The sequence below is a fragment of the Xiphophorus couchianus genome, chromosome 1 (genome assembly GCF_001444195.1).
Source record: "Xiphophorus couchianus chromosome 1, X_couchianus-1.0, whole genome shotgun sequence".
NCBI classification, from domain to species: domain Eukaryota; kingdom Metazoa; phylum Chordata; class Actinopteri; order Cyprinodontiformes; family Poeciliidae; genus Xiphophorus; species Xiphophorus couchianus.
In genome coordinates this window covers 23,277,427-23,299,164 of record NC_040228.1, presented here as the reverse complement: position 1 = coordinate 23,299,164, position 21,738 = coordinate 23,277,427, and the positions used below count along the sequence as shown (strand labels likewise).

General features: G+C 37.1%; 4 protein-coding genes across 6 annotated transcripts; 1 reads left to right on the top strand and 3 right to left on the bottom strand.

Annotated features, from left to right (window-relative positions):
* Positions 1-1,116: 1,116 nt before the first annotated feature.
* LOC114145790 (protein FAM19A4-like) lies at positions 1,117-3,928 on the bottom strand. Its single transcript, XM_028019394.1, has 3 exons — positions 3,789-3,928; positions 1,518-1,673; positions 1,117-1,268 (listed from the first exon to the last, which is right to left on the bottom strand). The coding sequence occupies exons 1-3, from the start codon at positions 3,901-3,903 to the stop codon at positions 1,117-1,119; spliced, it is 423 nt and encodes a 140-aa protein (XP_027875195.1). The 5' UTR covers positions 3,904-3,928.
* Positions 3,929-5,884: 1,956 nt separating this feature from the next.
* LOC114148852 (NEDD8-activating enzyme E1 catalytic subunit) lies at positions 5,885-12,285 on the bottom strand. 3 transcript variants are annotated; one of them, XM_028024341.1, is made up of 18 exons: positions 12,153-12,285; positions 12,022-12,060; positions 10,177-10,300; positions 10,014-10,094; positions 9,824-9,906; positions 9,496-9,576; positions 9,350-9,393; positions 9,191-9,255; positions 8,930-9,085; positions 8,349-8,451; positions 8,150-8,260; positions 7,984-8,037; positions 7,007-7,043; positions 6,846-6,927; positions 6,658-6,758; positions 6,506-6,569; positions 6,373-6,427; positions 5,885-6,281 (listed from the first exon to the last, which is right to left on the bottom strand). In XM_028024341.1, exons 1-18 carry the CDS (start codon positions 12,170-12,172, stop codon positions 6,193-6,195), a joined length of 1,389 nt encoding a protein of 462 aa, XP_027880142.1. In that variant the 5' UTR covers positions 12,173-12,285; the 3' UTR covers positions 5,885-6,192. The 3 variants fall into 3 exon arrangements, with proteins under 3 accessions (XP_027880142.1, XP_027880151.1, XP_027880158.1); XM_028024350.1 differs by having other exon boundaries at positions 11,966-12,060; positions 12,153-12,254; XM_028024357.1 differs by having other exon boundaries at positions 11,998-12,060; positions 12,153-12,254.
* Positions 12,286-12,822: 537 nt separating this feature from the next.
* Positions 12,823-17,406, top strand: LOC114160247 (PRA1 family protein 3). Its single transcript, XM_028042784.1, has 3 exons — positions 12,823-13,098; positions 13,549-13,766; positions 15,420-17,406. Exons 1-3 carry the CDS (start codon positions 12,917-12,919, stop codon positions 15,590-15,592), a joined length of 573 nt encoding a protein of 190 aa, XP_027898585.1. The 5' UTR covers positions 12,823-12,916; the 3' UTR covers positions 15,593-17,406.
* On the bottom strand, positions 16,784-21,060 carry lmod3 (leiomodin 3 (fetal)). Its single transcript, XM_028042656.1, has 3 exons — positions 20,439-21,060; positions 18,765-20,342; positions 16,784-18,009 (listed from the first exon to the last, which is right to left on the bottom strand). Exons 1-3 carry the CDS (start codon positions 20,724-20,726, stop codon positions 17,962-17,964), a joined length of 1,914 nt encoding a protein of 637 aa, XP_027898457.1. The 5' UTR covers positions 20,727-21,060; the 3' UTR covers positions 16,784-17,961.
* Between the last annotated feature and the right edge of the window lie 678 nt (positions 21,061-21,738).

Sequence of the window (21,738 nt, the reverse complement as noted above, 5' to 3'; positions counted from 1 at the left end):
AAAGCGGTGGGGTTTTCCTTTGGCCGTCAGATTTAATTACATGGGTTTTAGTGTGCAGAATTAGTTCACAGCTTATTTCCTGTTTGTCCTCTTGGCCCCATCATTCGCCAGATTATAGAATTAGGTTTTCCGAGCGCGCTGAGGATGGCGAAAGCAAGAGGTTTGATACGGCCAATGGGAGAAGTTATTACACTTGATTGCGGAATCTGTCAGAATCAAAGGAGATCAGCAAAGAATAAAGTTTTCGGATGTATACAAGTCAACCAGGAAGTCCCAAAAAAGATAAGACTCACCACAAAACCAGATCTGTATGCAGTGCTTTACTGTGAAGTTGTTTTGTATTGTGTAAGGCTGAGAGTTTTTCCATTTCTTTCCGTTCTGCTAATGAGATTTGTTATATAGTGTGCCCACATACAGACCCCTAATGTAAATGACTGTCATCACTGACACAGTTATCTGCCTCATTGCTCTGTTTATCCTCCCAACAGTAACCTCATAAGCACACTGTATGCCCACTCAGCTGTTCTATAATTAATACTCCGAATGCCGGCTCTCCCCATTTTATCCATTTTCATTCTTGTAAATGCAATGCACCATCTGAATGCATCATGTATACATACAATAGGTAGGCTAACTTCAATGTGACATTTGTATGAATAAATTGGTTTGCCTTTTGAATATCTCTCTCTCTCTCTCTTTCTCTCTATCTTCTTCTGTTCCTTTTCTTCTCTTTTTCTTGAATATCTGGCTTTCTTTATGGATTCCATTCCTCCATCCCTAGACCCATCTGTAAAAGCTTGGCAGCATTCAAGGTTTCCTCCTGTTAAATAGTAAGAGGTTGTTTTTTTTTTTTTCCTTGCTTTTGCCTTAGTGCTCGCTCCAGGGAGCTTAGGCACAGACATCTGTGTAGCGTCTTCAGACAATTTTGATTGCTATCGCTGCTATAAAAGAGAAACTTGAATAGAATGACTGTTTTGGATTGGCAAACTATTCAAGGTGTGCCTCACTTCTTGCCCACGGTCAGTTGGGATATGCCTCAGCACCCCTCCTGCAACCTTCTGAGGAATCAAGCAGGTAACACTAACAGCTGGATGGATGGACAAATCGAACTGTGACTCAGACTAATGCCGGGCCCCTCCTCACCTTCGTGGTCTTCACTTTGTTCCCAGAGATGCATGACCAACCAGTGAGGTCAGGGAGAACTCGACACTCCTCCCCCTGCAGACACGGCTCCATTTTACACCACCATTTCTGAAGCACAATGGAGGCTGGGGGCGTGGGGGAGAAGAGAGTGGCAAAGGGTCACTTTTTCGATTGAAGAGCTTCCAAAGAAAAAAAGACGAGTTGTTTGGGAAAAAAACATCCCAATCAGATGTCATGCTCCTTTGGACTTTAAAAGCCTCGACATCAGCGGTTTCTGGTGAATGTGACTCGACTTTGACACGCTACACTTTCCGGTCATAGCAAAATATTTATTTTTTTAAGAGAGTTGCAAGAGGGGGTTTCTGTATTATTACCTTCAACACAAGAGGGCAGTGCCCTTGTTGTCCCAGCTACCTGTCCGGGGAAGCAAGAACACTTGACTGTTTGAGAGCGCTCTTCAATCTTATTCTTATTGCAGCAGCGATGAGCCGCAACCACTTCACATGTCCCCGTCCTCTCCTGTGATGACCCTGACCAAGAAATGCAGTAAGGAAAAAAAAATCAGTTTGATTCAAGAAGGATCACAAGACCACTGCACGCACTATCTCAACAGTGGTGCCACTAGAGGTAGCCAGCAATTCTAACCTGGATGTTTTACAATTTTTTATTAATAGGAATTAAAGAAAGTGGAAAAACAAGCTGGAGAAAAATGCTAAGCTTTATTTCTGAACTTTTTGTCCTAGTTTGTGTCTGATGAATGTGTACAAAATTTGTATTATAATTGTTTAAAGCTATTGGTTTTGGTGAGCCATTCAAACATTCATCAGAGACCCCAATTAAGTGTCACCCTTTAAAACGTTCCGTGTCTCCACAGATATAGCCAGTGTTTTGGCTTTAGTCAATGTTAAATTCTGAACAAATAAATGGCCTTTTATCTCATTTTAATTACCCAGTAAGAAGGCAGCTTAACCATTACTTATACCGTTTGCTGTTATTGTCTTTAGAGCAACAGCACCACCTAGTGGAATGAGAAATATCACCAATCCAAATCATGACCTGATACGTGTCTGATCACCAGAAATCAGAGGTAAAGTAACAATATTGTTGTGTATCTTCACTCAAGTATCTCACGTTATTTCATAAATTATCCAAACAAGAGTATAAAAGTATTTGAAACTATTGAAGTACTAACTGTTTGATCAAAATAATGTAGTCAAACTGGCAAAAAATGTATGTACAAATTCTGTTATTTAGATAATAAATTACACTTTTTTTGAATATATGAGTAACACATAATAGCAAAATAGCAAAATCAAGAAGAACAAACATTTCCAAGTACTTTTTTTACAGCATCAATCTTATTTATACAGTCAAATTCGAAAACTTAGAATATGCCAAATGTATTGCACACTGGATATAATCAAAATGTTTAGAAACTCAGACACAACGAAAGAAGGAACATTTATTTTGTCTACTTCACTATTCTAGTTCATTACTATCACATATTTCAAAAGTACTTTACTTGAACATTAATATTTTATGCTGTTTCATGATGGCACTTTCCGATCTTTCTGTCATAAACGATGTACTCTTTACTCCACTACATTATCTGACAGTTTAAGTCTCTAGATGCTTCTCAGAACATATTATATGCAAATGCAGAGTTACATAAACCATTCCTTGATTCCTTTAAGTAATGCCTGGAAACCTTTTTTCCCCATGACACAAAATCCTGTCTCTTCACTTAAATCTGTAAACCATTATATTATTTTCTTCAGGGAATTGAAGAATCTAGACCAGAAGCCACTGATTTTATAGCAATAAATTCATATATAGAGATCTATGAAAAGAAAACCATAAATCTGCTTAGAGCTTTTAATTAAAAAAATTCCCTTAATATAATGCATATGCAGTTCAGTAAATAGGAATGTGTTTAAAAACCTAATTTACATAAACAATTAAATTCTAAAAGCACATTGCTACGGTCTGTGCAATCATGGCGAATACTGCAAGTATCTCCACCATTCATTCATAACTTTCAAGAAGAGGGTAACCACAAAGGGATAACTGCAAAAGAAGCGTCCTATTAACGGAGTGCTGCATAGCCTAATCATGGAACGTTAACTGGAAGGTAAAAAGTGCATTCGCTCCCATGATGGTGAAAGCCATAAACTAGCCATTACACATATTTATTTATTTTTCATTTCATATATTATATATTACATGTCAAGTCATATTCAAATTGTCAGATAACCTTTGTTTTATTTTTCATAAGCTCTGTGCTGTAAATATAAAAAAATAACTGAAACAAATAGTTGAATTATACTGTATTTCATTCTGCTTAATGAAAATATCTCTGTGTTTCAGTTTGGAATCAAATTACTGCAATTACTTAACTTTTCAGTGATATTTTTATAAACTGAGATGCATCTGCGAGAATTGATAAGGACCACTAATATCATACTTTGTAAAAAGAAAGAAAAAAAAAAACAACTGCGGTGTGACTTATAGCATCATAAAAATGTATGGTGGTTCTAAAGATGTTTGTGCTTTAATTGAGCTCTGCTCCAAGCCAGCAGGCCTTTGACCAAGAGCCCTAATGAGCCCCGCTGGGTGTGTGTTGGTCTGACCGGGCTGATGCTTACCTCTTTGTCCTCGAGAGCTTTGGTTGCCACTGGACACTTGCTGGATGCTGAGGTTTACTGTGCAGAGCAAAATGAACCCCCAGAGTAATTGTTGTGTCAGTTTGATCATCTTCATCTTACCTACACAGCAAAATGGAGATTCATGCAAAATTTGTGGTGCCAGGATGAGAAAAATTAAATCTGAAAAAAAGCCAAACACCTGGGAGCAATATTTGGAGCAGACGAGACCCAGACCTAAAGTAATTTCTGAGTCATATTTTCCTTTAAGCTATGTATATCTTTGTGAATAAAGTGGTAGTCCAGATGAGTCACACACACACAAAAAACTGGGAACTTTAATCCTAAGTACCACAGAGCATCTGAACAATGATGACAAAAAGTGAATACTCCATGAACAACTTATGTTTTGCAAAAATACAAAGATTTTTTAGTACATCTGTTTATCCTATTGGTAGACAGATAAATTTGAGCCAAATTAGTTAGATGCTATTACAGTGTTATTAAAGCTACCTTGCTATTTAAAGACACTACGTACATTAGTGTGTGGCATACACATTTCTAATAGCACTAAGAATTAATGTTCTCCACTTACTTGTGCCTTGTGTCTTATTTATGTGCATGATAAGGTTCAGAGGAGTCCCCATCAGTCTGTCTGCGTAAGAGCATTCATCAGGAGAAAAACAAGGTTGCATTAAATACTAATCTCCAGTTTTGAAGTATTATCCCTTGAAGTTGAAAAAAATAAACTAAAATCAAGTAAATAAATAATCACAGGAGTGCAGGCCTGCTGCAGAACAAAGAATCAAAAAGTCAGCTCCGGAAAAAAAAAGAAGCACTTTCACAGATCCGCTCCTGTCCCAGGAGTCGCACCGTAGTTACCCTTTCGACAGGAAACAACGGGAGAAAGACGCTTGTTCGCTACAGAACCAGACAACCCTGTCAGTTCCATCCAAGAGGAAAATTAAAACTTAATCAAGACAGAAACCATCTGTCTTCCGGACAATAAGCGGCCACTTTCATTAGTGCCTTAAGAAGCTTAAGGGAAGTGTTGACATGCACACTGGATATGGAGAATGATGTTTTTTGGGGGGGGGGTTTTTGCTTTCTCTTTAAAATATATCTATTTTAAATATATATATATTTTTGTTTTTTAATAAGGTTAAGTTTTAAAGAGAGTTACAATATTCAGTTAAACTATAACATAAACCTAAATTATTAAATCTAGGCAAGAAACAAAAGGATCAGGCTGATTCCTTGATGAAAAGCTCTAAAAATAAAAATCAACTGTCTGTAGGTGGAGAAGATTTAATCTGGAAAAAAATGGTTTTCTGCTAAATATTTCACTGATGATTATGTGCTACATTAAAATACTACTAGATTTAAATTCAACGGGTAATCATCTCTGTGGACAGGTTGAGAAATTTTGAAAACATGAGCCTCAAAACATGCATGCTGCTGGCATTTCGGATTAATTACAAAAAGCATGTGTTTGACATATTAAAGATTTTGATTTGTTTTATACGTCATAACAGGCTATGAAAAAAATAAGCTAAGATTGAATCAGTAGCTGTTTAATTATTATGCAGTAACGATTTAGAAGTTAGAATCAAATATAAAATAAAAGAAAAATGTCAATGAAATCTTCTGACTACTCTGCTGTGACAGAACTGTTAGATTTTGTGACCACATGCTTGAGATGATGTTGAAGCAACACCCAAGCAGGTGTTTGTTGGGCAGGGGGACATTAATTTCTGGAAATATGTCCTGTGTTCTACTGAAACTAAAGTGGGACTGTTTGACTATAATGCCCATTCTTACATTTGGAGGACAAACAGGGAACAATTGCCTGAAGTAAACCCATTCTATTTGAAGTGTATCGGTGGCAGGATCATGTTGTGGGGCAATTTTGCTTCAGGAGGAACTGGTGCACCTCATAAAATAGACGGCGACATGAGGAAAAAGCATTATGTTGAAATATTAAAGCAACATCTAGAGACAAATTGGTCTTTCAAATTTGCAATGATCCCAGAACCCAAAACAAATCAGAGTATGCTGTGTATGGTGTCTACTTGAGGTCCAATAATGAAAAAAAAAACAACATTTCTAATGAGAAACTTTATTAGGTTGGAGTTTACATACATAATTAATCTCAAATAATAAGAAACTGGATATAATATGGATCTGCATTGGACAAATAAAGAAGTGAACCATGTTACAAAAACAATATTATTTGATTCCATCTTCAGACAACACAATCAACATGATGTCTCACAAGTGAGACCTTCTACGTCATATTTACATCCTGATGTCAAATGTGCAACTGCAACAGCAAAAGAAACGCAGTGATCCTGCATCCAGTTTGCATTCAGATGCGTCAGTGCGGTTTAGTCTGTTAGTTTTTAATTCAAGCAGTGAAATTAATCTTGAATAGAACCGTCTGTGGAGTGGTGACATCGGCAACAGCTATTTCCTGTCCGTCTGACAACCCCAGCTCTGCAATGGAGGAAAATAAAACACGATGCATTTACAGTTTTAAGGCCAAAAATAAAGCAAATAAATAAATAAAAAGACATCTCTTGTGTACCTTTTAAGGTTTTGCAGAGGTTTGGCCTTGTGCGCTCTTCGATGGACTTAACAGACTGCAATAAGATTAGAAAATTTGTTTTAGCTCAAGGTAAACGGATTGTGCAGCAGTTTAAATGTTAGATTTTGTATACCTGCAGATACAAAGTCTTGTTCTTTCCTTCAAGGGTTGTGGTGATGGCCGGTGATTTCATTTGTCTGGACAGAAAAATTATACCATCTTAAAGTGATCATAGATCAAATTTGTACATTTATGATATTGTCATGTTTTGTTCCGAGAACTCACAAGGAGGCCGTCTCTGTCAGGTACTCTAAAACTTCTTGTAATTTGGCAGAAGGAGGGAACTGGAGATCTTGAGGTACCTGGCTGCATGCTGTGCAATTTTCCTGTCATAGAAAGATGATTCGGAACACCGATCATTATTCTCTGTATGAAAACTGTGAGCGGTCTATGGTTAGTAAAAAAACACAAACCTTTCTCTCGGCTTCAAAGGTGTAGGTGTATAGTCCATCCACATCATTAAAAACCATGTAGTTGTTCAAGGGAATATATGCACTGAAAAGACAAATCTGACTGTAATTGATGCTCAGATCAAGAAATAAAACCTTGAAGAAAATGTGTTTCTCTAACAAACCTTGTAGCGATTTTAAAGACCTCAGTTGCACAGGCAGCTGTGAAGAGCAGAAGTAAAATGTACAAAGATTTTAGTGATTTTCTGAATTTAATAGTTTTAATATTGCATTCTAACTACTAACCCTTAAAATCATTAGGTAAAACAAATTAGTACAAACAGCATAAACAAGGTGGACTAAAATGTTTAAAGTTACTATTTAAGAAAAAGTAAACCATAATTCCTTGCTAAGGTTGTATGTTAAAATATAAAGTCATATGCTCTATGAAACATCTTGATATATTGCAAATACAACATCCTGTTTACATCCAACTCAGGATTTCCCATAATTTTTTTAAGTGTGGTAGATTATCTTATGAGGCTAGATGTGGTTCACTTTCATCATTTAGTTTAAAACAATAAAAGATTTGAATCACACAGGAAAGTTTGGGTTTGATGCTCCTTCAGTTAAATATCACTGAAAGGAGTCAAAATTCCGGTTATATGGGGGAGTTTTGGTGCTTTCTAGTTTGTTATTGTTGCCTAAAAAACGTTTGTGGTGCTGCCGCATATAAAGTTTGCATGGATTACCACTCACTTTCACGCAACATTCATTTTTATACATGCCGAGTTGTAAAATATTGTGCTGCACATTTTTGGTGCGTGTACAGTGATTATACATGAGTCCCTTTGTAATTTAACAGCAGGACAAGACTGAGCTTCTAGATACACAGGAGGGGTATTGTGGACTGGAGGGGTATTGTGACTAATAACACTCATTCAGGAAGAAAAAATGTTGCCAACAAAAGAAAGACAGTTCCTCTGTTTCTATGTCAACAGAGGTGAGTTTGAAGAACTTCTACTGCATTTAAAATTTAAAACACTATAATTAAAAACAAAAAAACAAATTGAAAAAAAAAAACAAGCTGTTATGTTGAAACTGTTGATGCCTGAAGCACTGGTGAAGAAACATAACTGCTTTAAAAACCCAAGTTTCATACCAGCAATAACAGCATTAGTTGATGCCACAGCAGGAATAATCCTCTTCACAACTCCTGCAACACAAAAGCCGACTCTGAGGTTAATTCCATCAGCTCTCTCAAAAATAAGAAGTGGTGTGACAAATTAGCGCTGCATCAATTAAAATTTTGTAATTCACAGTCTCACCTTGCGTGAGTCTGTACGTCACTCCTGTGATGTTAAACTCTGCCGCTCTTTCTTGGGATTTCTCAAACACCCACTGAATGTGTTCTGGATTGTCACCGTCTAAACTCGTGTCTAGTTGAGAAGAAGGCAGAGGTAATAAACATTTATACGAACTCATAGATTTTTTTTTCACATTATATACATTTAGATTGGCGCAAACCTCCAAAAGGCCTTTCTTTGGCCCACTGTAATATTCTGGCGTATTCCACGCAGTGTTCTGGTAGCCGCGGCATTGTTGCGATGGTACACATGGGGAAATTTATCTGTGGATTGAAACAATTCAAAGATAAGCATTTTTCATGAGGACTGTGAGTCTCACATTTTGTTTTGTTTTCAAAAATAATTTCATTTTCCATATCGTTATTTATCTTACTTTATTTCTTCTGATTTTTTAGCTCCTCTTTAGTTTATATCTCAAAACCATGAAAGTTAAATTCTTTAAACATTCTTTATTTTCACAAAGCTTCCTCTAGCAGACTGCTTTACATTACATAATTTCGTTCAGGCTGAAAGTTATGCTAAATAAAAGCTCTCAGGACAAGTGGAACAGGTGATGTTTCTGTACATAGATGATTCATAATTTGTCCTGCTGGAAGTTTGACTTTTTCGGTCATATGCAGTAAAAATCTCACACTAAAAAATTTAAACTGGGATTAATGCCCACACCAGGCTGAAAACTTATCATAGATCAACAGACTTTCTAGGTTTCAAAAGTGAACCTAGAAAAAATGTGAGTGCTACCTGTGGTGGGTACAGCTCCAGTGTGCAATCAATACACGCAGTCATGCCCGGCAGGATGACACGAGCGTTTCCTTTAAAGCCCTCCGTCCCCCCGTCGATGAGGGGGATGATGGAGCTGGGATCAAGCACTCCATCTTCATAGCTCAAGAGAGATATCTACAGAGATCAATCAATTAGGTTAGCTAAACCTCTCCACAAAAACAGCAGGTAATAACAGACAAGAGGAAAAAATAAAAAATTTTTCTTTCATTTAAATTGTACCAGCATTCCATTTATCCAGCGTCTAGCAATAATGGAGTCAAGTCCGCAGACAATGATGTGAAACTCTGCAACGATAAACAGCTTGGAATGAGTTTTACCCCTCAGTCATTAAAATAACTGATTAACTCTGCTGAGGTTTAGAGACAGAAATGCACTTACGCCTATAGAAAGAATCATCAAAGTCTTGAATCTTTTTAAAGTGACTGAATGCTATCACTCAGGAAAAAGCCAGGGAACTATGCAGTCATACAACACAATGTTAGCTAAACATGAATTGTTTATGCAGGATCAAGAGTGAAGGATACGGGACAACTTTACATCCTGAGATACGACTATTGATAAAATCAGCAGCCACATCCGCCTTTGGTCTTCCAACGTCTTTGGGCCTACACAAAGAATTGATATTTATGAAACATGTGGCAAGCTGTTATATACCAGCTTTATGTGTAGGAGACGATGAAACATCAGGTCTGGGGATGGATGGAATAAATACTATTTTTAAATACTAATACATGAGAAATTTAGGAAATTTTCCCATAATATTAAGTAAATTTACTTTGATTAAACCCTTCTCACAAACCATCTTGGCTCCTGTTAACAATGACTTTTTTAAATTATAGAGGTCAAACTAACCTGAAAAGAAACTGCCTATTAAGATTTGACACATCAATGGTATCCATGTCAACCACATGAATAAGGCGAAACCCAGACAGGGCCTAAATAGAAAAACGAAAAAAATATTGATATAATATTGCATTTCAAATAGCCCAGACAGAATGGATTTCATATGCCATTATAGGAACGATTAAAGCAACTTCCTTACCAGGTTCTTAAGGAGTTCACATCCAAGTCCTCCTGCACCGATGACCAGAATCTTGCAGGTCTCCAATAAAAACTGCAGAGACTAATTCGACAAAAACAGCCGTATTTAAACCAAACTACATCTGAACAGTGATGGACATTATTCACATTTTCATGGTGGTCACCTCGGTGCTTGGCTCAAAGTCAGGATGGGTGAAAGGACCCGGCCTTTCCAAAAACTTCTTCACATGATTCCAGCGACCATCCCAGTCGCAGTCGCTATCCATGTGTCCACTATCAACAGCCATTCTGGATGAGAAACACACCAAAAACAAAAAAGAAACACTGAACATGTACTATAGTTCAAATTATTGCATTTTACATTTTCTAAAAGAGATGCATGACACATCGGCTGGTGTTACTTTTTAATCATCAACCACCATCTAGTTTGTGTGCTTGAGGAGGGATAGTGGGTTCGCCCCATGGTTTTTGTTTGGTCATGTGAAAGTGATGCAGCACAGAATTGTGGGTAGGGCCGGGCAATATGGCATGAAACTAAAATCTCAGATTCTTTTCATACCAAATCCAATTTTCAATTTTAATCACTTGTTTTCTTTCTCCTTTTCCTTTCTTAATTTGTTTTTTACAAATGACAGAAAATATTTTTAAAAACTTCGTTTTATTTCAATTATACCTTGTAGGAGTTGACCTGAACTATAAATAAAACAATTTGACATCCAGATCTTACTGTTACAAAGCAATAGTGCACTCAACTGTGCAGTCTTTCTTTAACATCCTTTTTTGAAAATACAAAAATTTGAGAGAAGATAACTTAGAATTGAGCTCTGCTGTGCAGTAATGAAAAACACTAAGATGTACCACACTTAAATGTAAATCCTTAGAAAATACTTTCAATACTAAAGTTGCTTCCAAAAGCTTAGAAACAGAGAAATCTTGTTGCCTGTTTCATTTTGTTTTTAACAATTTTGTCTCTTCATTTCTTATTGGTTGTAGTTTACCTTGACTCTAGGTGGCTATGAGGACTGATCAGAAATATACAATTTATTGTAAAGTTATTGCAAATTGTATTTAATCAAAACAACAAAGAAAATCTGCAAAAATCACTTCAATTTACTCAAACGTGGTTCAGGAGAGGCGGATGATATTAGTGTCATTCTGATGGAGGTTCAGTAGCAGAATGGCTGCTTTAAAACAAAATGGTGCCTAACATTATGTTGTTTTGATTGACCACAGTTATATCAAGGCTGAACTTATCATTATGCATCATATGGGCCATACAAATCAAAAATGTTGCTGCTAGTCGGACTGCAAGAAAATCAACATCAACGAGAGGTTAAATCGCTGGGAGATCAACAAAGTCTAGGAAGAACCAGGATCATCATCTAAAGAAGTGTAAACTAACGAAAAAGATTGCCACCACTGCAGAGCTTGGTAAGTAATAACAGCATGCATGGGCGGACATTCCTGCAAGCACACCAAGTCTGAGACATATGGACGCTGGTCTGGTGCAATGATTTCATTTCACTCTCCCATAGGAAATTTATAAAAAGATATAACAACACTGAAATAAGTATAGTTCTATTAAACTTGTTTTTAAGAGCTGTAAGGGACAACTGTTTTATTGGAATACTGTAACTGCTATTTAAACTTTAACACGTAGTTCTTCTGGGGTAATTAGTTTGACTCAATGTTCTATAATGTTACTGTATGTTGTCTTCAACAGTGCATAGTCATAACCTGTTTGTATCTAACAAGTATCGCGAGCTTTGCAAATTTGTCATTTGTAGAAATTACAGGTCTTCTCTTTCTGTGTTATATATCCCAACGTCCTGCTTCCCCCAAGAGAAAAGGAGATATTATCTCAACCAGCTAACAAAGATACTAAGTGACCCGCTGCTCCTTGCCAACATGTTTTATTTTTTTATATCTGCTGGCCCAGCAGTCGCTGCTTACAGTGCAACGCAAACCTGCCGCCAGTCAGAGACCTTTATTTAGCATTCGTCACTAACTTCTCAGTCAGGTCCTCTAATCGCCGTCTTTTCTTCTCCCTGGAAAAAAGACAGTAACTCAGCCTCGGTTTAAGAGAAACTAAGAGTTATATCGACGATAAAAATGATATTTAGCGCTCATTGAGACTTACGGCTCCTCGGCATCCGCCATACTTTCACGGTCCCATGTCCTCGATTCAGGCTGCACTGTGTTCAGGGGAGTCAAAGCTGCGCAGCGAACCGCAGCTCCCGCGTTAACACAAAACTACGTGACCATCATATACACCAGAGGGCGCTGTTGCTGTTTGTACGTCACTTTCAAGTTCCACGCCACTAACAAAAACTTATTATTATTATTATTATTATTATTATTATTATTATTATTATTATTATTATTATTATTATTATTGTTATTGTTATTATTATTATTATTATTATTATTATTATTATTATTATTATTATTAAAATAAAACAATTACTTAGGGCGATATTATAGCAAGGTGACGATATGATGTTCCAATGTCACGACCTTGTATAATTTACAAAAGAAATACATTTAAATACACTTGTTTCTGGTGATTTGTTTTTCTTCTCTTGCTGATAGGAAATGTAATGAAGTATATATATGAAAAAAATACATATTTCCGTAATTTTAGCGTCGCCTTAGTTGTCCAGGTTTCTTGATTATAGTAGATGTCAATTATTTTTACTTGATTGTAGTTTTAACGCATACTGAACATTTTAAATGGTTTGAAACCAATGCTTCAAGCCGAGTAATATCGCGAGATTTCCTTGACGTTACTCCCCTGCGCAGTCTGCGGAGATCAGCTGACCTGTCAAACACATAACGCCGTCTGGGTTTGTTTTGGTTTTTCTTTTTTTTTTTTTTTTCTAAACCGCACGCTGAGCTACAAACATGGCAGCCAAAATGGAGCTTGCTCCTCTCAGACCATGGGATGACTTCTTCCCCGGAGCGGAACGGTTCTCCAAACCAGAGTTCGGGGATTTAACCAAGTGGAACAACAGAGTGATCAGCAATTTGATCTTCTACCAGACGAATTATTTTGTTGTCGCCTTGGTGGTTTTCCTCATTGTGGGGTAAGTCCTAGCTGCGGTCCAAAGCTAAAAGCTAGCATCTGTTACACTTTTTCCACACACGCCCATCCGGAGTATGTAGACTATTGCTTTTGCTGTATTGCATTGTAATGAGACATAAATATACGTAAACGTTCAATAACAGTGATCTTTTAGTTTTTCGGGGGTTTTTTATTGTCGTGTACTAATGCTTTCTTTTGTGAACGACCCACCACAGATTGTTAGATAAACCTTAGTGATATAGATGGTCAGTATTGATTTTATGTGTCTTTTTTCTTAATAGTTTGATTTGGTCAAGCATATAGTGGAAATTATGAAGTTTCAACACTATCCTGGGCTTTACAGCTATACCATGAACATAAAATTGTTGCCATGGTGTTTGCAAACATAAACAAAGGGAAGTCTGCACCCTGGTTTATCAAAATGTGTTGCTCTGCATGTTTCCATGTCCAGGTTCCTGAATCCCTTTGGCATGTTTCTGGGCGGTGCCGTGGTGTCTCTGGTATTTGCCGGTTCCGTGTGGGCTGGGGAAAACAAGCCCACAATCAAGAACTTCAAGAAGAAGAATCCCACTCTGTTTGTGATTGGCGTAATGGCCACAAGTTACTTTGTGCTGTCGCTGTTTGGAGGTGTCATGGTCTTCATCTTTGGAATCACTTTTCCTTTGCTGTGTGAGTACCACAGTGTCATGTGATCTTTAACTTTCAAAATCAGAACGGGGGAAAAAATTGTCTTTAGTGTTTGACAAAGCTGCTCCATGCTTTAACGTGATATTGTTAAAATATGCTCTGCTTCACCCACATGTTGCTGCACACTGCCAGTCATCTGGCTGAGAGAAGGCTACTACACTTTGCCCTCCCTTATATGAAAGACAAATCTTTATGTTTGGAAATACACTGGCAAGATGAAAAAACCCAGACAGTCTCATTGTTTGGATTAAAGGAACAGCACCTTTTACTCTTATTAAGGTAAAGCTGCTTTAAAAACTTTAGTTGATAGCCCGTGAATGGCATGTTTTATGAACAGCCAATCTCACGGTTGCTACCAAATCAGACAACTGACTAATAACCAGATATCAGCTTACTGAAACTCCTGAAATGTTTTCATCTGTTGTTTACTTTGCAATCAGAATATTTGCTTGTTAAAGACATGAATTTCAGACACAGTTTGTCTGCTGTTTATCTGTTTGTTGTTTGTTTTTAATTTTCTTTTTAACCCTGCATAGGTAAGAATGAAATTCTCACAGTGTATTTCACAGTATGTATTCATAGATGTGTAACATCATATAGTTTGTTTGACTTCAAAGAGAAGTGCCATATTTATATAATTTAACCTTTAGATTATTGAAACTATAATGATACTATCTGTAGCATTTGTTCATCGTTATTTTAATTTTGATTTCAGAAAAATAAATTATTTTGAGCAAGCAACTTCTAAATTTGGCTGTGGTTTCAAAGTTGTTATTGCAAAGAATAATACCATCTCTGATGTTCTGCTCTTCATTGAGTAATGCTGTTAGTATAATAAGCTGATATGAGCTGCTTTATTAGACAGAGTACCTGCATGGATGGGGTCTGCAGTCAGCTACTTAACAGATGTGCTGCTTCTACCTTGCCAAGTGGTTTCTAAAGCAGTATTACCTTGCTGAGTGATGGGAGCGATGACTGGCCCTTGCCAAGTCTTGCCTTTAAAATTTTTTCTCATTTTCTTCATGTTTTTTTTAGCCCACGGTACATAATCTACTGTCATGACTAGGTATAAAGGGAGTGACAGAAAGATAGCTCAACAAGGTGAACTTTCTCTTCATCCTCAGGCATTTAGTGACTGTCAGCACAAGGAGTTCGTCATTAGAGCAAATGTTGCAACTCTGTCGCTGTGATAAAAATACGAAGCTGTTTGATTACATCCCAGGAGATCCACCCACTGCCTGTGTTGACAGGTTGCTAGGGCTTGTTGGTTTGGACTGAACCACATTTACTGGCTGATGTCATGCATTCAGCATCTGCCTGTCATGGAAATCAAATCATACGGCTATATGCTTAGCTGCTGCTGTGAATACAGCATAATCACAATCATGGTTATTGTTGTGTTTTTTTTTCTCACCACAAACTATTTACCCTTGTTGTACTCATCCATCCATCCATCCATCCATTTTCTAACACCCTTGTCCCTAGTGGGGTCAGGAGGGGTGCTGGTGCCTATCTCCAGCTAACGTTCCGGTCGAGAGGCGGGGTTCACCCCAGTCTGTCGCAGGGCCTTGTTGTACTTAAACATATACATTTTTCCTTCCCTTAAAAATGCCTTGCTCCTTGTTTCTGCTTTAGTGATCCTGATCCATGCATCTCTGAGACAGCGCAACATGAAGAACAGGCTGGAGAACAAGATCGAAGACGTCGGGCTGAAGAAGACCCCGATGGGCATGATCATGGATCTCCTCGACCAGCAGGAGGAGAAGATGAACAAGATCCAGGATTTTATTGAGAATAAACTGCAGTAATGCTCGCGCCAGCTGAGTGCCAAAGACAGCAACCATACAGAAGGGTATAAAATGGTTACAATACTTTCAGTCCTTGCACATGTAAAATTACTGATACTTGCATTCCCACATTTTATTATTTTTAGTTTTAGATTTTATGTGTTGGTGTTAGCGTCACAATATAAACTGGATTGTTGTGTTAGCAGGAAGTTGAGTCATTGTGCCCTACCTAAGACTTAGATGTCTAAGTGCAGACATCTCCAAAATCTACTCATTGTAGATTTTGTAGTACTTCATTATATATGATGACTATTTATTTTAGTTACGTTATGTGAAAGACCTCATCAAAATAAGTAGAGATGCTAAAATTTGTTGTAAAATTTATTTATCTCTGTTTGCTACCTCAGAATAAGCACGTCTAATCTGAATTTATAAACCCTTATCAAAACCAATTACAGAGGCCCTCAAACGTGTACAGTTTGATAAAGCCAGATTTTTGCTAGATAAAAATTATTAGAAATGATTATAACAATGAAACATTTTCCACATTTTATGCAACAAATATCCTGCAAAGTTCAACTAAAACACTAAACAAATGTTTGCGTCCTAAAAAGGTACATGTGATCTGAATTATTTCAATAAACAGAAGTATAATTTAGGACAGCAGCAATAGAAATCCCTTTGTAGCATATGCTGAGGTGCTGTGGAGACAGAAAAATATAGGAAAAGAGCAACATTACAGACATCGATATGTATTACTAAATATCCCAAACTTGTAAAAGAAAATTGTTCAGAGAAGCCATTTAAAAGTCAACAAATTCTGTTTGTGTTTTCATATGTGACAAAAATCTGTATTTTCATTCATCTTGTCTAAAGAGGAGGGTAGGAAAACGGAATCATTTAAGCTCCAGATCCATCTAAAATATCCTATAGCCTAGTTGTGCATGTGTTTAATCTGATTTAAACATTTAAAGTCAAGATTTTAAAATGCTTCATCATAGAACATTCATCTAAATCACAAAGTTCTGGATTTAAGAGGAGTGTGTGCACTCTTGAGAGCCACTGAATGAAGCCAAACCCCATTCATCTGCTGTATGGATGGCAATCTACTTTGTAGGAGCTTATAGATACTGATCTGGGACCAGTTTGTTGATTTGGAAAATTAGCTTTTTTTTGCCTGGAAAAAAATTACAGGTGTGTTGACTTTTTTTCTTTTGGCATACACTTCCTGGCCAAATCGCCTAAACTGAGTATATACCCTCTAATAGCAGCTATGCAATACCAAAAACGAATGGCGAGTGCATCTTTAATGTATTAATATAAAGTCAGTATGTTCAAGCCTATTCATTCCAGTGCAATTTTTAAAAATAAAAGCATGCCCAAATCTTAGAATGGCAGCAACACCTGACTGAATATATGATGGCAGACATCTTGTTCTGTTTTTACTTTTTGGTCAAATAAAGCCTGCACCTGTAGCACATATCTGTTATATACTGCTTATGCTGACAATTAACATCTATTGCTTTGCTGTTTGTGAATGCACAGACTGAAGGCTATGCATGTTATGTCTACAGATGGAACATAGGAAAGATTTGGATGTGTTATAGATGCTACTAAACACTATGTAAAATTTCTAGATGACTATAATTCCTTATTTTAAAAAATGTTAATGAAAATTCTTGGCACCTGAGAAAAAGACATATTTGTATTCTGTAAGTTTAAGTTCATTTGCATAATCATGGTGTGGATATTAAGCTATTTAAAAATATTTTGTTCTTGGTTCTTACATTTTCTGTACATGAAAGCAAATAATTATTAAAATAAATATATAATCATTTAATGATTTACTTTTTGTTTGAAAGAAATTTGGTTTTTAGTGTGAGTGTGTTTTTACATTCAAATATGATTCTGTTTTTTATATCTAGAGTCATTGTCTGAAAGTTAAAATGTAATAATTACAAAACTAGATAAATCTAATAAGTAAATAGATATTTAAAGTTGACTTTAAGTAAATAATACATTTAGTAACTACAGGAAGTTTGTTTTTATTACATCACAAAGGTGTTACATTTTTTTAATCATGTTGGAAAGGCTCTTTGCACACAAAATTAATTGGACACAAATTATTCTTTCAGTGAACAATTTTTATTTTTAAGAAATTAGAACATTTTAAAAGTGTAAATTAATTTAATAAACTGTACTTTGTTCTTTTAACACTGCATTTGTATTTAGAGTTTTAAGAACTAAAACACATTTATGAAACAAAAGCAGGCTTATTTTCGTCTTGTGTGGCATTCATGTAATAGTTCACTCTGTAGGGCTGTGCATGAAACGTGACCAACATGAGTAAAATAAACATACTCTACAGTGAGAAAACAGCTGAAGCTGAATCAGATGAGACTTGTTTCACTTGATTCCAGCGCTTTTGGGAGTGGCACCTGCAAGCAACAACACAAGAAAAGAACAATAGGTTCTCTGTATTTTCAGTAAATAAAGTTAGATTTTTGCTTTAAAGGACAGTCTTGATTTTGGTATTAGTTCAGTTCTCTCTTGTTTTCTCTAGACAGACATCATGTTGCCATTAGTTTGGAGAAAAGTGCCAAAATCCTCACTCAAATAACTAGTTAGACTGATTCAATCTTTTTAACAAATTTTAATGAATAAAACTCAAACTGAAAATGATCTTGCCAGTGCAATATAAATGAATACTGGCAGATAATGTGCAACCTTACTCGATGTCATTGGTAGCTTTCTCTGATTTCTCAGCTGAACAATGAGGGTGTCACTAAATTATGTTGCCTGTGGTTGCTGGCTATATCAGTACTGTCTTTGTTGTAGCTGAAAAAAATATTGTTGCTATCAGCATCAGCAAACATAATTTGGCATAACAAACTGAACAGGTCTGCAGAGTGCTCTGAAGATTTCTACATTTTTCTAACTCACTACTCTGTTTACAAGAGGTAAGGAAACTAATATATTAACTTTTGAGAACCTCACTTCAACTTCTATACATCAGCCTTTAAAAAGTGTAGAAACTGGATCTGATCATCTTGTAAAGTCACCTTATATAACGTTTCTTGGGAATTGACTGTATGAAAAAATTGACAAAATGAATCTATTTTGAAATTGAACTATCACTATAACATGCTCTTCCATTGAACTTATTTTATAATAATATTCCTTGGGTACTCACGGATTTCAGATATGCCACATTGCTGTGTTTGATCTCACTGAGGAGCTGATCACGAGGCGTGAGGTCAACTTTAGGAGGTACTCGTCTGCGAGGGATGGGCTTCAAAGTCTTTATCACATCATTGAGGTTGGCCTTTTCTTCTGCCATCTCTCTATCTCCTCTATCTTTTACTTTGGGAGTCTTTCTTAGTTGGAAACTTGGTTTTTCTGATCTCCGGTCTTCTCTTGGGTCCAAGTCCAGGAAGGGATCACGTTTCTTGGGAGTTCTCTTTAACTGAATATCTTTTAACGGGTTTGATGGTTCTGCACTGGGTTGTTTGGGAATGCTGTTGCGCTTCAGACTCTTCTTTGGCTCTGGCTGCTCACTCTGATGCTGTGTTTGGGCTATGCAGCTCTGTTCTGGCATGGGTGGGACAAGGCCATGCTGCTGTAAGAGCTCAAGTGGTGGTATGTAGCCCAACATCTGAAGTAACCCAGGAGGAAGATTGAGACTGTTCTCGTAGATCTGCATCATTTCCCTCTGCTCCTTGACCTGCTGCTGCCTCTGCTCCTCCTTCCTCAGCTGCCTCTGACGGTCAAGATTCCTGGTCAAGATGTTGGTCACCACCATCCTGGGGCCGGGCAGCTCAAAGTGGTAGCCTATCTTTAGGAGCGTGTTGTTTGCCTTGAGCAGACGAGAGATTTCCATCTCGGCATGGTGACCCAACATGTGCCTCTGGTTGTGAAAGCGAAGCTCTGTGAGAGTCTCATTGAACTGGAGGCAGCGGATGATTGCGACGATTCCCTTTCCAGTTATAAAATTGGACTCAATATTTAAAGTGGCAATGCTGCGATTTTCTCTTAACATGTTAGCCAGGCTGAATGCAATGTTTTCATCGGCACCTGTGTTCGCTATGCTGAACGTTTTGACGTGTTTGTTCTTTTTCAGGGCATACACATAGTCTACGAGCATTTCCTTAGGAATATTTTCTATGTTATTGAGGTTGACCTCAGTTATAGACGGATTGTTGTTACGGATTTTGTCCAGAGTTGACTCCAAGTTTGTCTCATTTCCTGAAGGACGTGCTGTCATTTTGATATTACTAAGAGCCAACTTTGGGATTTTTAACTTGTTTACTTTAATTGGTTCCTTTTTGGAGAAGTTATCATTGACTTCACTTGTATTTGACACTTCTGGAGTCTCTTGTGGGGGTAAACAATCTTCATTTGCATTTTCCTTTTTATCTTCATTGTTTGCAAAGACCACTTTGGAGTCTGGAACAAACTGGCTGTCCACTGTGTTATTTCCTGCTGTTTTTTCTACGGCATAGGGGGGGTCTACATCTTTCTCTGTATTCTCAGGTTTGAGATTTAAAGCTACTTTCTCAGTGGTTTCATTGTTAACATCAGTCACTTTGTCCTTTTCAATCTCCTCTTCATCTTCTTCAATTATTTCCTCAATAATCTCCTCTATAATTTCCACTCCATCTGGATAGTCAGTGCCATCTTCCTCAATGATTTCTTCTATCACTTCATACACCTCATATTTGACATCTGGATTTTCTTCTTCCTTTTTTCCAGCTTCCTCCTGTAAAATTTTCTAAAAGTAACAAATCAGGATATTAACATTGGAGCTGCAATACACCATGAGCTAAAGTAGCTTTCATAAACCTCTGAGAGTTTGAACTCTTCTTACCTCACTAGGGAGCAGAGTAGCAGGTACTCTTTCCTCTTCAAGCATAAGTTTTGACTCTTTCTCCCAATAGAGATAGTCAACCAGTGACCTGTGGTCAAAACTTCCCGTTGGAGGTTTCTCTGTTTGGTCCTTCTGTCTTTGTCCCACTGGTACGTTTTCATCTGGGGCAATGATAACGTCCATCTCGCTCTGGAGCTCTTTGAGCTCCTCAGGTGAGAGCATCGCCAAGATTGCATCTTCATCAATCTCTTCCTCACTAAGATCCTCGCCGTCTCTGTTGTCAGACATATCTTCAATGTGTTGTTTCTTTCCTTAGCTGACGTTGAGAGGACAGATAATTTCTGTTCTGTCCACAGTTGAGAACAGAGCAAAGTGGGAAGTGTCTGACTTCGACCTCAGCCTGAGAGACTGCCTCATGTATTGACTAAATTTAAATGCTGTGAACTGTGGAAGATATTTAAAGACTTAGCAGGGGAGAGACATGCTAGCATTCTACCCAGCTGGCTCGGTCATCATGATCCTTTGGGATGACAGCTGCTTCAAGTAAAAGGAAAGAGGAGAACTGACAGTAGCAGCTGGTCCATTAACACAGGTCCAATTGGATGGCACTGGGGGAAGACTCCACAGCAAACAGTCCCTCCTGGAATGCTCTTGAAGGCATAACCTTTGGGATACTATGTAACAAATTATAAACCAGAGAAAATTGTTTGTTGTTGGATTTTCTTCTCACTTTAGTTCAAAGATTGAAGAGAACTTTGGTGCTTTTTACCAAATTTTTAAAATCTATTTATTTATTTTTTACATTATATTTTAAAATATTAATAAAAAATAAGAACCTTTTAGAAGAGATGGTATTAGTAGGTATTTTCTGCACTGCCTTTGGTACAATGTTGGGATCATCCAGCATTGTAGGTCTGAGGTCCAGACAACAGAATAGTCAGTTTATCAAGAGATAAGCTGATGTAAAAATGTGTTTCTTTGAAATGGTTTACAGAGATAACTGCCAACGAACTTTGCTGAAGCTGATATTTGTGATACCATCCGTCTTTGCTGATGCATATCTTTGGAGCCAGCTTCAAAATATCCTAGGTTATCCAAGTCTTTCTTCTCTTTTTAGTTTTAAGGATCATCTTAAAATGGCACTGAAAGAAACTTAATGTTTTGTCTAGCTTTTAATTGGTGGTGAATTGTGTTGGGTTTCAGTTCTCATTACTTTAAATATGTAACGCATGTTTTGTTTCAGTGACCAAATTAGCTTTTTTGTGTGATCTTTTTTATTTTCTTTATGTTTTTACTTGAA

Coding starts and splice junctions, on each gene's coding strand:
- LOC114145790 (XM_028019394.1), bottom strand. CDS start 3,903: ATGAAGATGATCAAACTGACACAACAATTACTCTGGGGGTTCATTTTG. Junction 1,674..3,788: donor AAGCTCTCGAGGACAAAGAG/GTAAGCATCAGC, acceptor TTTCTTGGTCAG/GGTCATCACAGGAGAGGACG. Junction 1,269..1,517: donor ACTGCCCTCTTGTGTTGAAG/GTAATAATACAG, acceptor CCACGCCCCCAG/CCTCCATTGTGCTTCAGAAA.
- LOC114148852 (XM_028024341.1), bottom strand. CDS start 12,172: ATGGCGGATGCCGAGGAGCC. Junction 9,394..9,495: donor TCAGGATGTAAAGTTGTCCC/GTATCCTTCACT, acceptor GATAGCATTCAG/TCACTTTAAAAAGATTCAAG. Junction 6,928..7,006: donor GTCTTTAAAATCGCTACAAG/GTTTGTTAGAGA, acceptor TTGTCTTTTCAG/TGCATATATTCCCTTGAACA.
- LOC114160247 (XM_028042784.1), top strand. CDS start 12,917: ATGGCAGCCAAAATGGAGCTTGCTCCTCTCAGACCATGGGATGACTTC. Junction 13,099..13,548: donor GTGGTTTTCCTCATTGTGGG/GTAAGTCCTAGC, acceptor TTCCATGTCCAG/GTTCCTGAATCCCTTTGGCA. Junction 13,767..15,419: donor AATCACTTTTCCTTTGCTGT/GTGAGTACCACA, acceptor TTTCTGCTTTAG/TGATCCTGATCCATGCATCT.
- lmod3 (XM_028042656.1), bottom strand. CDS start 20,726: ATGTCTGACAACAGAGACGGCGAGGATCTTAGTGAGGAAGAGATTGAT. Junction 20,343..20,438: donor CTACTCTGCTCCCTAGTGAG/GTAAGAAGAGTT, acceptor TGTTACTTTTAG/AAAATTTTACAGGAGGAAGC. Junction 18,010..18,764: donor ATGTGGCATATCTGAAATCC/GTGAGTACCCAA, acceptor TGTTGCTTGCAG/GTGCCACTCCCAAAAGCGCT.